Raw genomic sequence first — 15446 nt, 5'->3', positions numbered from 1 at the left:
AAACAGAAGGTATGCTAAGCTTTAGATCAATATGATTTTGAAAATTACTAGGATCCCAACCAGGCGTCAGTAAACAATTGCTGTAGGTTCCTGTTCAGTGTACTTGTACCTGTTCTAGAGTAAACATTGGTTTGACATCATTGCGTTTTATCTTCAATATCACTGCTAAAATATTCTCATGGAAATCAGTTTTGTGATTCAAAAGCCAGTATTAGCTGGATGCAAAGAAACCAGAACTAATAAGTCTTACTAAGTACTGATAATATGATTACGCATGCACCTGATGAAACAAAACTCAACTCAGTTACAAAATGTTATTCCATTGAAACTCCATATATTCTAGAAAAGTAGAAATTAGAATCAGTATATAAAGTCTGAGCTATTCCTTCTTCCATCTTGTCCAGGTACAAAACCTGGTTTTGGTTCCCAGTTGGACAAGGAGACATAATGACTTCTACAATTTAGCATTATATTGACAGAATAAATAACTACAACTATTAGCTCCAAACCATGCCCGATACAAAAAAACCAAGCATAAATGTGAACCTAAAGATTTATAAATACCAACCACTCCCACTATCTAATATGAACTCAAAAGCCCTTCAGAAAAAACGACCGGTCTCCTTAAGCAGTTATGCTATGGGCCCCACTGAAATCCCTAGAAAACCCCTAGAAAAAGGTACCCGGTTTCAATTTCTTTCTCCAACAGGCACTTGGTTGAGTCTTGTGACTCTTACATTGGGAATGATAGTAGTTGACAGGTTTGGCAGCCCTTGGGCCTTGAGGATATTGTAGAAGTTAGGAAACAGGGAAGGGGCTCCATGTGCTAACCCTAAAACAGTGATTTCCAGTTGGACATCAGAGTGTGATCGCAAGTAAGGGACAAACCTAGATTCAAAAAATTGAATATCGGAGAAAGGAATTGTCTGATCATGTTCAAATTCCAGTTGAAGGCTAATCTTTTAACTGGCTAAGTGATACAGTCAAATTTGGTTTGGATCTCCTGAACAGATCTACAAGCATTGAGCAGTCATAATGAGAATAGGATAGATAAGTCCTGCAGAGTTGCAAGACAGACTAGGGTTCCAATCACAATGCAGTTACGAGTTTGAAAAGTGGAACAAAACAGTGCCGAAAACAGGAAACATTCAAAACTGGGACTTTTAAAAAGCCGACTTGAAGTAGGATCTCTGAAATTGATGGCTGGATACTTTAGATTAGAACATAAGAACCACAAAATATACAACAATAAAAAGGAACTCAGTTTCAAGAAACTGGAGGAAGAAAAAAAAAGAGCATTTTTGAAGAAGTCAACTGTTAGCAGGTAACTTCGTTCGCTAGCCCCAACATTGGCACAGAAGCAATCCCCTTCCATGTCCAGCCTATCCTTGGGTAGCCCCTCCCATCTAATGAACCAGGGAATTATTTGGAATACCAGAGCCTTAATAACCCTTCCAAACAGGCAAAGGTACATTCCCACATTAAGCTGCACCATGCTTCATTCCGCTGCTTCACCAATGAGGCTAATGCTAATCGAAATCCTTAAATGGTCCTGGTTGATCCTAATTACTCTAACCACACTAAAGTCATCTCTGCCTACTCTCTGGTTTCGAGGGGACCCCTTCAGAATTTATAGTTTATTCTTTCCTCTTCCACTCAACTCCTTCACCTAGAAATATAGGTATGCCTCTTTTTACCAATGAGAGAACCTTTGGGGTTACTTTTTCATAGTCTTGTAGGATGGGTTCCTCAATTGGGGATTGTGTTGTGACTTCAACGTTGTTCAGTATAATCATGAAAATCAAGGGGGTCTTAAGTACCTCTAGCCATAAATTATCCCGACAAATAGAAGTAGTGACTCCCCAATTGTTCACAAGCTTAACATGGTCCTGGTCAATGAAGCATGGTTCTCCACCTTCCTCCCCTCTAATGCTTCCTTTGCCAGACTTGTTATGTCTTAACCACTGTCCCATCCCTCTTGCCTTTCTAGCCTATTCAAATATTTTGACATGTAGTCCTCTCACCCAGATTTTCTCCCTGCTGAAGAAGGCCTAGTTCAACCAGGTCAACCCTTTTAAACCCCCTACTTGCCGTTGCAGGAAGCTTCAGTAAGCTACAAATAGCCCCAGAGTTTGGAGCCCTGCCTCATCTGGGAACATCTCTTCATTGGTTTCTGGTTGCAGAAACAAAATTTCTGATATTCAACCCTGACAAATGAAGAAAAAGTTATCACTTAGAGCCTCTTTCCTTGGTCACTCAGAAAAAGAGTTTCTTGGTACAAAAACAAAGGATTAAATGGTTGGAGCTCGATTTTTCTAATTTTTTTTGGTGTTTAAATTCATACGTCAACAAAAACCACAAACCAAATATCTACTTCATTCCCATTCTTCTGTCCAGTGATGGTTCCTTTCTCCATCGACTTGAAGACATTGAATCAGACTGAAGCGAGGCAGACCCCTTCCAAGGATATATTTTAGGCTATTTATCCATGGTATCTTTCAGGCCTATCCCTGAGAATATGATCAATAAGCTCACACCAAGTGCATTGCCAAAGTCTTGGTCACAAGCTCAAGTTAGTGGTTGACTCTCTTGCTAGTAAACAATCAATTAGTTTTCATCGTCAGTAGGCTGGTCTTGGATAATACCCTCCTTTGCAATAAGATAGTCATGGGGTTTGATAAGATCCTCAATTACCTTGCTGCCCTAATGTAGATAGACATACACAAAGCCTATGACTGATAGCAGTGGGAGCATGGAAATATATTTCTAGGTTCTGCATAAGACAGTCTTTTCCCAGCATGTGAAAATTGGATATATCATTGTATCTCCTCCATGTGCTTCTCAGTGCTTCTCAATAGTACTCCAACTGGTCACTTAACTTCCATTGTGGGTATCCATTATGGCTGTCCTCTCCCTTGTCATCACCCGTTGCTCTTGAAGCCTGCAGAAGCATCAGCGTTGTATGGAACACCAACTGGTGTCTCCCATCCAAAAGTGTAAGCTCTTAAGCTCACTCACGTTGCCTTTTGTGGATGATCTAATAATCTCCTCCAATGCAAAAGTAGCCACTCTTGAGCACAATATGACATGTTTGCAGAATTTCAAGGGGTTGTCAAGCCTTTGCATAAACCAATTCAAAATCCCTCTAATCCTTGGCTGGAGCTTGTTGTTGACAAGCTGAGTTTGATTGCACGGACGAGGTTTCCATTTGATCCTCATCTAATCAAGTATTCAGGCTTGCCTTTGATTCCAGCTAGGTTCTCCACTCCATTCTTTTAAGCTCACACTATACAGTGAAAATAAAATAAAAAGGAGCATCCAAGTGCATAAGGCTACCACTGCTGCAGGGTCTGGGGGACAACTGTACAAAACCTAACCCCATGCCTTGCAGAGAGCAATGTTCCAAGAAGGTTTGTTTTTAACCCTTTTGGCTACTCATATTTCTTTTTCTAATACCAAGATAGCAGATATAGTGACAGGGAGTTCATAGAAATCTGGAGAATTGTTGAGAGCCAAAGCCATTACAGGTACAGGCTCAGTGGAAGGAGATGCAAAAAGAAGGGAGAACCAAACTGGGGGCCAGGGGCCCTGTAGTTGATAGAGGAGGCTGTAAGAGGAAAAGAAGAGGCAGGCAAAGGGACCAGGTATAATGTAAAATACTTAATTATCAACAGAGAAAGAGGGGTCAATTTTACTCTTCTGGAGGACTCAGGGAAAAGAAATCGTGGGGAAATTTGAGAAAAATTATAAACCAAGATTAGGGGAGTGATAGAAATTTCCTCCAATTAAAAATCAAGAACAGGGATCCAACTAGACCAACTGATAAAGAATGTCCCTCATTCCTACCTCCTACAAACCAACCCATACATCAGACCATTAAAGTGGCTTTGTCACAATGAAAACCCATTAGGTCAAAGACCCAACCTAAGGCTTATTTCAGCTAAAAAAAGCCCATGCTGTCTGATTTATCTGTGCATCACATGTCGGCTGGAAAGCTCCTTGATCATGACAACTACGAAGAAGTGTTAACCCCTTCTAAATCAAGTTAAGAAATAAGTTTCAAAGTTCCTGATCAAGCTGACACTCTTTATTGGTATATTGGCAGAATTTTCATAAGATATCTATCTCATTGGAAAGTACCATATAAGATTCCAAACACTGAACAGAAATCATTCTGAACAAACAAGAATTGAAACTTCAAAATGCCCACAAAGAAACATATATAACAGGATGAAAATAAATTCAAGAAGAACATCGACCATGTTGATCAATGTATGCAAGTCTTCTTTATCTGGATACCAACTATGAAGTAAAACTGATGCAAGGCAAAAGTTTAGAACTTACTCATGCAATAAGGGAACAGATTAATGGGCCATAGCTCCTAGTAAAAACCTTAACTTGACATAGCAACATCCACAGCTCATCTTGTGGGCTTTGCTCGTAGCCAGCATTATCTTGTGTTTTCCCCATTATCATGCCTAGTGAAGTATAACACTTTGCTAACTGCCACATGGCATTACACAAACCAGCAAGGTTCAAAATCTCCATTTCAAGGCTAGTTTCAGTAAGCCCCAAATGAATAGCAAGTCTAGACAGAAACTTAGACGAAATCTGGTATTTTTACAGGCCAACTCAAAATCTTGGTTACAAGGCCCAAAAAATGGTTTTGGACCTAATTTTTTTCTGTGTTGCCTGCTTTTGACATTTTAAACCCAATCAATGAATAAGTTCTGCAAAAAGAACACTCAAAATGGTACTTATGATTTTGACCAAAGTTACTGTAAATGGTATTTTGATTATTGAATCAGATTTGGCACACACAGAAGTAAATAAGCAAATACTCACTATTTGAATCCAATAAAAATATATAAAAAAAATCCAGTAAAAAGTCAACACCCAAGTTTTCACTAATGACTTCACCCTATACCTTAATGGAGTTCACTAACTTCATTGATCAGATCATGTAATTTCAATATTTTCATCCTCTATCATCTTCAAGCCCTCAAACTGAGCTCTATCAATTTGAAGCTTGATTTTTTTAATCTCAGCATCCCTTTCGTGAAGGCTTTTCAACTTATCCTAGACTTGCTTGGCTGTAATGCAAAACATAACTGTAGCCAACTCTTTGTTTGCTAAATGACTTTCAATGGCATTCAATCACTTGGGGCTATTCTCAAAACCCCTTTTTCTCTGGCGTACTTGTAGGACCTGTTTTAGAAGGTGTGTCCACTAACTATGGAACCCAAGTGGACTCAGGTGTCCAAGTAGGTTTTCCATTTCCTCCAAAAAAACAAAATTCACACCATCAAACTTGGGTTCTCTTCCTTATGAAGAGTTTTCATCTTAAGCCATAACTATCAACCGATCACTTAGATACCAATTGTTGAACTTGACTTAACTTTGACATTGACAAGGGAACCAATGCATTTGAAAGTTTGATGAGCACATTTATGTGTGAAATCTTAGGGCATAAAGCATGCATTTTACACACTTTGAGTGGAGCTACCTTGGGTTTTATGTTGTTTTTGCAGATTTTATGAATTTTTAGGACTTTAGCGAATATCTGGAGTTTTGGGTATTAAACATGCGATTTTACATGTCAAGAGGTCCATTCAAATTCTCAAGTGCGAAAATGGGCCTAATTTGGAGCATGATGGGCTAGAGATGCAAACATGGGCCAACTCCAAAATATCTTGTAAAATTAGATTATGATTTTTATTTTATTTTTCTTTATTATAATTGAAAGAATGTATGGGGCCCACAAATAGTAAAAGACTAGGATTTTCTATTTTAGAAGATTTTATTTATTTCTCTAATTAATTTATTTCTCTCTCTTCCCACTTTCTATTATTTTCACTATTTTATTTTTTTCCCTTAATTAACCCAAAATCGTTTTTTCTAAAAGTTTTTTTTTTCCTTCTTCTTTCCTTCTTCCACTCTTTCTCTTTCTTCTCCACATTCTCTACATGTAAGTAAAGTTAAGTTTTTATTTTTTTATTCCTTCTTTCCACTTTCCCTCTTCATGTATTACTATTTTATTTTTATTTTTTCTTTCTCCACACATTCTTTCTCTATCTCTTTTTATTCTAACGAATGTTTTCTCTTTCTTTATTTGTTTTTCTTTATTATTATTTTTATTATTATTATTATTATTATTATTTTATTTCATTGTTTGTAAATTATTCTCCTTCTTCTATAAATATTACCTCCCTCTTAGGTCTAGTTTACACTTAATTTTCTCTTTAGTTTATTTTAGTCTTGCACCTTCTATTCTCTTTAGCTTGCTTTAGTTTTTCTCTAGTTCTTTGATTACTTTGTGGGTTCTAATTCTAGATTGAATGTTTAGGTTTTAATGTTTTGCAAGGAAGATTGAAGTTGTGTAATTTATCTTTTATGCAAGTGTATTTCCTTTATTTTTTTAAATGCAATTTCAAGTTCAAGTTTAAGTTTCAAGTTTGAGGATTCGCTTTCTCTCTGGTTGTTAGGGTTGGTTGAGATTCGAATCGTCTGTTCAAGTTTTTTGGAGATTCAAAGATGCAAGTAAGTAACATTCTTCAATAATCTTCTCTCCCCCCCCCTCCATTCCCGCTTCTATCTACCCCTCCATATTCTTAATTTAGGATTTAAGTTCAGCATTTATTTATTGTTCTTCCTTCCCCCCGGGTCCTTGATCAAAGATGCCTACAGTCGTGCCTCTCTTTGGTTAAGGTTTCCGTTTTGCTTTTATTGCTTTGTTATTTACTTTCTGCACTTTTCTTTTCTTTTTTTCTCTTTAATATATTTTCCCCCGATCGGTGGACTGTAAGCTACGGCAAAGGATCCACGGTCAGAGTCATTATTATTATACTCCCTTCCCTCGATCCAGAGCTGACACTCGGATCAGTTCCCTTTTATTTTTATTGTTCGCATTTTTTTTCCTCCTGTCTTTTATTTATGCGTTGGTTATGTTTGCTTTATTTTTCATCTTAATTCGATTGCATTAGATGTATGGATTAGGATCGTTAATTAGTTAACAAAATTGAATCATTCAACTCTCGCATTACCATTAAGAAATTGAATTCTAGGTGGCATATCTCCCTGAGATCAACCCATTAGCTACATGATACTATGTGCTTGTGGTTATTTAATTTCAAAAACAAAGTTCTTCCTTAATACTACCCAATTAATCATATTGCAGCTACTCAAACTCAATGGACACACCCAACACCAACACACGAGGCTCCTGCATTACTGGGTCTTGGGAGGGCAGCAGGTATGCAGCCCTACCCTATTTCTGCAAAGAGAATGTTTTCAGACTCGAACCCATGACCACTTGATTACAATGCAACCTTACAATTATAACAAAGCCCCATCCTCTTCTCAAACTCTATTGTTGATGACTATGGTTTTGAACACTACAATTATCATGCATTCATGCAACACATCTAACCTCCAAAACACAGATATTCACAATCTTGCATAAAGAAAGATATCTACATGGCCCAGCAATAAATCTACATCCACAAATCAATGCCCTAAATGGGAATTGTGTTTGTTCAATATTCAGTTCAATGATTTAGAAGCACCAAACCCCTAATTTTTACAATCCCACTGTCATACAGGAGAATCAAACCCTGCTATCAAGCACCAACTTTATAGACAATACAATTGGAAGAGGACCGAAACATGCCACTCAAAGACTCTACTGAGACAAAGACATACGCGAGGAAGGTAATCAAAAAAGAAAGAAGATGAGTTGACAAAAAAAAAATACAAGTGTATTTGCTCAATACTTAGTTCAATGATTCAAACGCACCCACTCCAAGTGTTTACAATACCTACTATACAGGAGCATCAAACCCAGCCATCAAGCACCAACTTTACGCCAAAAACTCAGTGATAATAAAAATTTAAAAAATTAAAATAATAATAATAATAATAATAAGTGGCTTATGGATAATGCCCTAGATATAGGCATGATTTGGGGCTCAATCTTTTTTTCAAACCCTATTCTACTCAACTCAAAAACTAAGTCACAAGGCTGTAATTTAAGATGCAGGAAGAAAAGCCAAAAATAGAAAGCTCACAATTCTTGCTTTTTAATAAAAACTAGATCTCTAGAGAGCCAATAAAGTTCAATCTTTTCGTTTTTTGGTAGAGCCAATAAAGTTCAATCTTTTTGTTTTTTGGTAGAACCAATAAATTTCAATCACTGCCATTGGTGAGGACTCTAAGGAGCAAAAATTGAATCAACAATATCAAACCCTTTATCTTCGGTTTCAGCTACCTGTCCAGGTTATTTGGATTCATAAAGCCAACCAACTGAAAGACATACAGTAAATATTGGGAAGAAAACAACAAATTCAGCTCTTAAGGTCGGAGGTCTTCATAAATGGATTATTCCAGAAAGCTTCTCGAGAAGAGAGAGAGGGAGAGACTGAGGTTGCCTATGAGGTCTAAGCAATATAACCAGAAAACACAGGACCGGGGAGGGTCCTTTAATTTTGTTAAAGCACCCTTTCAATGAAAAGATCTTGAGTTTCTTGCACATTTTTCATTCCCTAGAGTTTCTAACTTTCTAGTATCTAGCTTCCACCGTATAGTCACGCTACTCTTCACACTGAACAATTAACAAAAATGGAACAACTCAAGTAAGCCATACCCACCTAAATGGAGTTAAGTGCAAGGGAGAGGGTTTACCTATCAACACGATTCAGTCATATTTGTGGTTAAACAAGGAAGATAACCAATAATAACAGAGAAAACTATTGAAGCAACATGAATTACTATATTAGAAGCTTCCCATTATTAATTTGAGATGACGAGTAAACTTCGGATATAACCACTAACAGAAGCAAATAATTTGGATCGGAAGTCCACAAATTTCTCCGCCAATCATGGCAGTAGAGTCAGCTGTAGGTGCATTCTCTGTCCCGCAGGTTTAGGTTCACAGATAACACATTTTGAAGAAAATTCCAAATTCATGATCGACATCCCACTCTCCCCGCCAGAAAAACAATGGTCCCCAAGTAGAGCCTTGAGCGTTTGATTTAATGTCCGTATAATAGCAAAATGCGAATCACTTTATTCTGATTCAAACTATATTAATTTTTGCCCTCAATCGAGATGAGAAAGAAAGAAAAACAACCCCCAGATTGTGACAAGAACGGTTTGAAAAAAATCCACCAAAATGATTACAGGAACGCAGAAAGGAATAGAGAGAAGAAAAAAAAGTTCGAATTCTCAATCAAGAAAACCTGTTTTCCGCCAGATAGCATTTCGAACCTGACGCAGATCTCTTCCCTTCAAAGTTCGTCCAACCCCTTCAAGAACCGAAAAAGTCGTCGCCGACGATCTAGCAGAACCCCTGGCAACAATCTCATGAGGTGGAAGCATTTCATCATCTCCCTTGTCATCGTCCTCCGCAAGAACAGCTCGATTCTTTCCGCTGGCTGCCCATTTCGGCATCACAGGAACGTTTACTGGAGCCGACTGTTGGAACTTTCCAGCAGGTACAGACATCGGACGCTCTCTCTCCATAATGCTTTGAGGTGGTTTAGGGATCGTCGGAATCATCCGCGAAGAAGATGAAATTGATGACGAAGACGACGACGGAGAAGAAGAAACTGAAGCTCTTCTGTATAAAAATTGACGGTCCCCTAACGACCGTTTCTTTTCGTCCTCCGCCAATGCTACGAGGATGCCGAAGTTATCCGGTATCCGGCATCCCGTCTTATTGAGGTCGTTCCGGCGATTCGTAATGGTGGAAGGAGGGTCAAGCTGATGCTTCTGCGTCGGTTCAGAGAAGTCACCGGTCCAGAAAACTTCGTCTTCGTCGAGCTCGTCACCAGCGCCGGTAATATCTCCGTTCACATTTTCCGATGAAGGCTGAGAGAACAGTTCAAGAAAACGCTCCGACGAATGAGACTTGCCATGACGGAAAGCAGAAACGCCATTAGGTTCCATGGCTTAACACGTCACCGATGGTTAGCGCTCACGCGGTTTGTTTCCACATCGCATCGATCGACGGGTAGAGAGATAACCGATGAAGAGTGAAGATAATTGTTGGGTGTGTGGAGATTTGGAGGAAGCAAAGCAAGCTCAGAAACGGATGCGCACTGGTTTGGCTCTTTTATTCTCTCTCGTCTCTCTCGTCTCTCTCTTCTTTAAAACAAACAAAAATATGATATAGTAATTCCGCTGGTTTTTTTTCGGAAAAAAATGAAAACTTCGCCTGGTGGCGGAATCGAAATGGGAATGGTCCGACGTGGCAAGAGAGTCGTGGATAGAGTGGTTTGGGCCCACCATCATAAGTCTCTATCATCAACAAAGCATCAACATCGGCTTACGTCGGAGAAGGCGACCTCTTCAAGACGTTGGGCCCCACTTGAAGACTTACAGGAATCCACGGCTCTTTACCTACTCACCTCCTCATTATCCTTAAACACCGTCCCCACTTCCCAATCGTCAGACTCCAGCACTGAATAAATAAGTGTTAACACACATATTATAGACTCTGGGCCCACTTTTAAATGCGGTAGACCATAATGCGAGCCACTGTATAAGAATCTTAATAATTGGGCCGATTTAATGTACTTTAATTTTCATCTTTTCTTTTTTTGGTAAGTTCATCTCGTGACACATAATATGCATAGGTTGCTTATTCCTTCTACCAAAAACAAAACCAAAAAATCCTTATTTGAAAACAAAAATAGTAATAATAATAGAAACAAAATAATCAATTAATTACATTCAAGTTTAAATTTTTAAATGGGGTAATTTTCATCTGGACCCCCTGAGGTTTGGTCTATGTCATTTTTAGTCCAAAAAAACTGAAACTTTGCATCCGCCTCCCCGTACTATGAAAAGTCAATTTAGGACAAATTATCACTTCTATGACAAATTTGCCCTTCTTTTTTTTTTTAATTTAAACAAAACATGGAAAAAACAAATGAAAAAAAAAATCAAATTCAAATTCAAAATTTTGAACGGATCGATTGTTGCATTAATCAAAAGAGTTGTTTAAGATCGAAACATCATGCCAATTCAAAATCAAAAGAGTTGTTTAAATCAACATCATGCCATTCGAAATCAAAGAGTTGTTTAGATCAAACATCATGCCCTTGAACCTAGCTCGCTCCCACTTGGTTTTCTTAACCCTTGAGCCATGAATCACATCTTTCTTATCGTCGGGTTTCGTATTTGTCTTCTCGCGGTCTTATCTTCGAGCCATGGAATCACATCTTTCCTATCGTCGGCGTTTCGTTTATCTTCTTATCGTCTTTTGCCTGCCGGTGTTTAGGTCATGATACTTCCTTTCTGTCTGTGGCGTCGAGATGGGAGTGTTTCAGTTCTGTATTTCCATAGCCATAGAGTCCCAGCTATTGGTTCCATGACGGTTAATGGCACATGCCAACAACAGCTTCTCCAAAATCCCCAATGATTGCTTCACAACATCTTCGACTTTAGCAATGGTTTCTCATATCCTCCATCAACCTTTCTGCAATTCGTAAATAAATTTTTTCTTCAAAACTAGGATTTTTTCCCTTTTTATTTCTCTTCGGAATTATCGTCACTTAATGAAAATTTACCTTTTTCAAATCCTTGAATCTTGTTTCCACTTACCTGAGTTTTCCAAAGTAGCCCGTGAAGCAAAAGAGCTTTAAGCTAGGGATTCAAAGTTAAATGAGTTGAATGAAGAAACATTCAAAGTGTTTGATGTTATTAGACGATTGCTTTGTAGTGTTTTGCTACAGTTCTGAAGAACTGGATTTCGAGAATCACAAATGAATATTAACTTAATTTTTTTTTTTTTTTTATTTCCTATGTTTTTTGTTTAAATTAAAAAAAGGGTAAATTTGTCATTAAAGTGATAATTTGTCATTAAATTGACTTTTTCTATAGTACAGGGGAGGCAGATGCAAAGTTTCAGTTTTTTTGGACTAAAAATGACATAGACCAAACCTCAGTGGGTCCAGATGAAAATTACCCTTTTTAAATGTCCATATTCAAGTAACTAAATAGAGTCTGGATCATCTCCTTGAGCGATTTCATCTGAAATTCAATGCTCTATTTTCTGATTCTCTCTCTTCACCAGTGTACCTCAACCATTGAGATGCCAAGAAGCTGGTCTTCAAAGCTCTATTTGGTACATGTAATATAACACTCCCCCAAACAAAAAACAAAAAAACCACAAAGAAAGCAATGATTTCCTTACACCCATCCAAACAAATAAAAATCTGAGAAACCCGGGTCAAATGAGTTTGGGCAGATGTTGATACCAGTTTGTAGTCCAAACAACCGATCCAAGACGAACCAGAAGTTCCTTGGGGTTGGCCAAAGGAAAATGGTTGAACTAAGAAAATAAATCACTATAAATTTCAAGTGTAGTCTGTTTAACATATGATTGTTAAATGCCGTTGATGAGTTTCCACGAGCACTTGTGGGACTGGAATCACGAACATGTCATGACTAAAATGTATTGTTGGTACTTTCTTAAAGGTATTTAAATGTCCTAATTTATTCGACACAGATTAAAAACATACTTTCACCCCCAAGATTGGTTAGTCCTTGACCATTAATTTTGCAACTGAATAATGGATCTTTAGTTTACCACACAAAAAAAAAGAATAATGGATCCTTCAAGTGCTTTCAACCCATATTCGTTGTTAAAAACAACGAGCAAATTGTAGTGGCACTCCAAAATGGAGGCCTTAAAGCACTTCCATCCCCATTTTATATTTAAAAAATACAGACACAAAAAAATTGAAATTTCATTAAACACATTAGTCCAATTTTTCATTGAGAACCATTAAATCATTTTTCCCCCTTTATATAGTAATAGGGATATTTTTTTAATTGAGATAAAATAAACAGTGATTTGACAGTTTTCAATGATAAATTGGACTAAGTGTCCAATGAAAATTCAATTTTAAAGTGTCTGTGTTTTTCAAACATGAAGTGGGGGTGTCAATTCTTTAAGGCCTCCATTTTAGAGTGTTGTTGCAATTTGCTCGAAAACAAAAGATAACAATGAAAGGATAAGAGATAAAATCTAAGAGCTCCTTTATTAGTATGTATAGTCTCAAAACCCTATGGACAGAAGCATAAGGTCACTCATTTTGTGAGTTTATCTCTCTATCACTTCCTTGTGGGAAGATACCTCTACATGTCACCTCCATACCTCAATCTAGCGGTCCCAAGTTTTAAGTCATAGATATATTAATATTAATTAATTGATGTATAGATAATATATTCTATAGCTCGGTCATGCTAGGGTTCTATTTGGGTTTGCATCACGCTATGAGAATGCAGTCTTTAACCCCACTAAAACCTTCTCATACTGTCAATAGAACTCTTATATTTGTTGCTTATACATTCAGCTCTAGTGGTATAAATCATTGAATTCTTCATCTTCTCTATCCATGGTGATCGAAATCCTTATTCATATTTTATATCTTTGGTGAAACCCTAGTCCCTATCTTTGTAAATAAGTTATTGATCTTCATCTTCTCTATTTTTTGATTGATTGATTGATTGAAACCATAGCTTGTTGATTTTTTGATTTTTTTTTTTCTTTCAAAAGCAAGTTTTATTAAATGTATATAATAATATTTTTGTTTCCACAAACACTCAAATTGCTTATGGTACGTGTTTCTTGGAACATAGACACTTGTTGGATTATCAAATGAGTCCATTGTCATTCAATCTGATGTGGGTAACTCATTTAAGAATTGGGGTAATACCATAGTTCACACTTGCAATATATATTTGATTTTTCTCATGTTTTCCCATACTCTAAGATTTGATAATAGGGTAGTAGATTTCTTCTACTAAAATAAAATAGAGCAACAGATTTCTTAGTGCTTTTTTTTTTCCTGAGTTTTTTTTATGGCGCCCACGTAAGAGTTGGACTGAAATTCTTAACTCTCTAATTAAGCGGAAATCTATCAAACTATCTATACTTGACTATTTCAAAAATATCAAATTACTAATGTTAGGATTATTCACATCCTATGTAATTCCCTTCCTTACAATTCCCAGCAATTCCCTCATAGGATTGTGCCATGTGGCATTTAAGTAATCCACATGTTACCCAACAAACTAGAGTTTAAATAAGATTCAAATTTATGAGTGGGTTTAAATAAAATTCAAATTTATTTTAAATTAGATAACTGTTGGATTATCCCAACATGTCCCTACATATAAAAGCGCAGCAAGGTCGGTTAAATGAGAGAAATTATTTTACAGGAAATTGTAGGGAAGGGAATTACAGAGGATGTGAATCCGATTATTTGTCTGTTTTTTCAAATTTCAATGGTTAATGACCATAATACCCCTCTCTCTCTATCTGCCGAAATACCCATTCTCCTAAAATAACGCCATCTCCTGCTCCTTCCCGCTGGCTCTCCCATGTCGGAGTCCCCTCGGCTTCATTCGAATCTCCAACTACAACCACCGCCTCACCTTCATTAATTTTGGTGGGTTCTGCCATCTTCTGCACCTTCGCTTTTGCTTCCTTGATTATCGAAAAACCCAGCTTCATTCATCTTCTTATTGTATTTCCTTTATAGTTTAAATGAAAATTTCTTTTATGGGTACTTATATTACAGTTGATTTTGCTGTGTTTACTCATTTAAGAACGGCAATGATTCATTTTGTTAATTTTTTTATATTGTTCTTCAATACTGAAGCAATGGCTGTGGATGAATTTCATTGTATACCGTAAAGCATATTAATATCGCATTCTTATTTCTTGTATACAACCTCTTGCCAATTATTGCAGATAAACAATTGAATTATAGTAGATTTTGAAATCTCTAAAATCGATGGAATATTTCAAATTCTTGACTTTTCAAACAACAAGAAGTCTATCAAAGGGTTCCGGATCAAAGAAGTCTATTCAAGGGTTCCGGATCTTCTTTATTTCGATTCCCCTCTCCGTTCTCATGCTCGATCCTCCATGGAACTTCTCTTCAACAACGAGTCTCATTTTCTCCCATGCGCGTTCACATGAAAGTTTTCCATTAATTCTTCAATCAATTAGTAAAAAACATTGAAAAGCATACAGAATTTGCACAACTAGTGAGACTTCTCACACTAGTGCAAGTTCTCAGCGTTTCGATTTCGTTTATTCTCCCATGCATTCGTGGTATGCAATTGAACTCCGATCTTTTGTTTGCTTTTCTCGGAGTTGGAAGAGGAAAGGTTGAAGAGGGAGGGATGGGGACATGAAATGGGAGGGCATTATAGTAATTTATCAACCAGGGGTCTTTAATTAAAAATGGGCAATCTGATATTTTGGTATAGTTAAAAATTTTAACCCAACTTAAGCAAGTATCATGAAAAACACAAATTCTTTTTTATTTTTGGAATGAGGTTTGTCTGGACAACTTATAAATACTTTGACTACATCCGAAAGGTAACTTGTAACATATAGTTTAAATTCCATATTTCTTTGTAACAAT

General features: G+C 37.1%; 1 protein-coding gene across 1 annotated transcript; it reads right to left on the bottom strand.

The window, feature by feature from the left end:
- Positions 1–9108: 9108 nt before the first annotated feature.
- On the bottom strand, positions 9109–10090 carry LOC149027560 (senescence regulator (Protein of unknown function, DUF584)). Its single transcript, XM_089163809.1, has one exon. It carries the CDS (start codon positions 9943–9945, stop codon positions 9223–9225), a length of 723 nt encoding a protein of 240 aa, XP_089019935.1. The 5' UTR covers positions 9946–10090; the 3' UTR covers positions 9109–9222.
- Between the last annotated feature and the right edge of the window lie 5356 nt (positions 10091–15446).

Source organism: Hakea prostrata, chromosome 1, assembly GCF_041222555.1.
Source record: "Hakea prostrata isolate BN-2017 chromosome 1, UWA_Hpros_2, whole genome shotgun sequence".
NCBI classification, from domain to species: domain Eukaryota; kingdom Viridiplantae; phylum Streptophyta; class Magnoliopsida; order Proteales; family Proteaceae; genus Hakea; species Hakea prostrata.
Note: the sequence above shows the minus strand (reverse complement) of the source record. Positions and strands in the feature narration are given on the sequence as shown.

Coding starts and splice junctions, on each gene's coding strand:
- LOC149027560 (XM_089163809.1), bottom strand. CDS start 9,945: ATGGAACCTAATGGCGTTTCTGCTTTCCGTCATGGCAAGTCTCATTCG.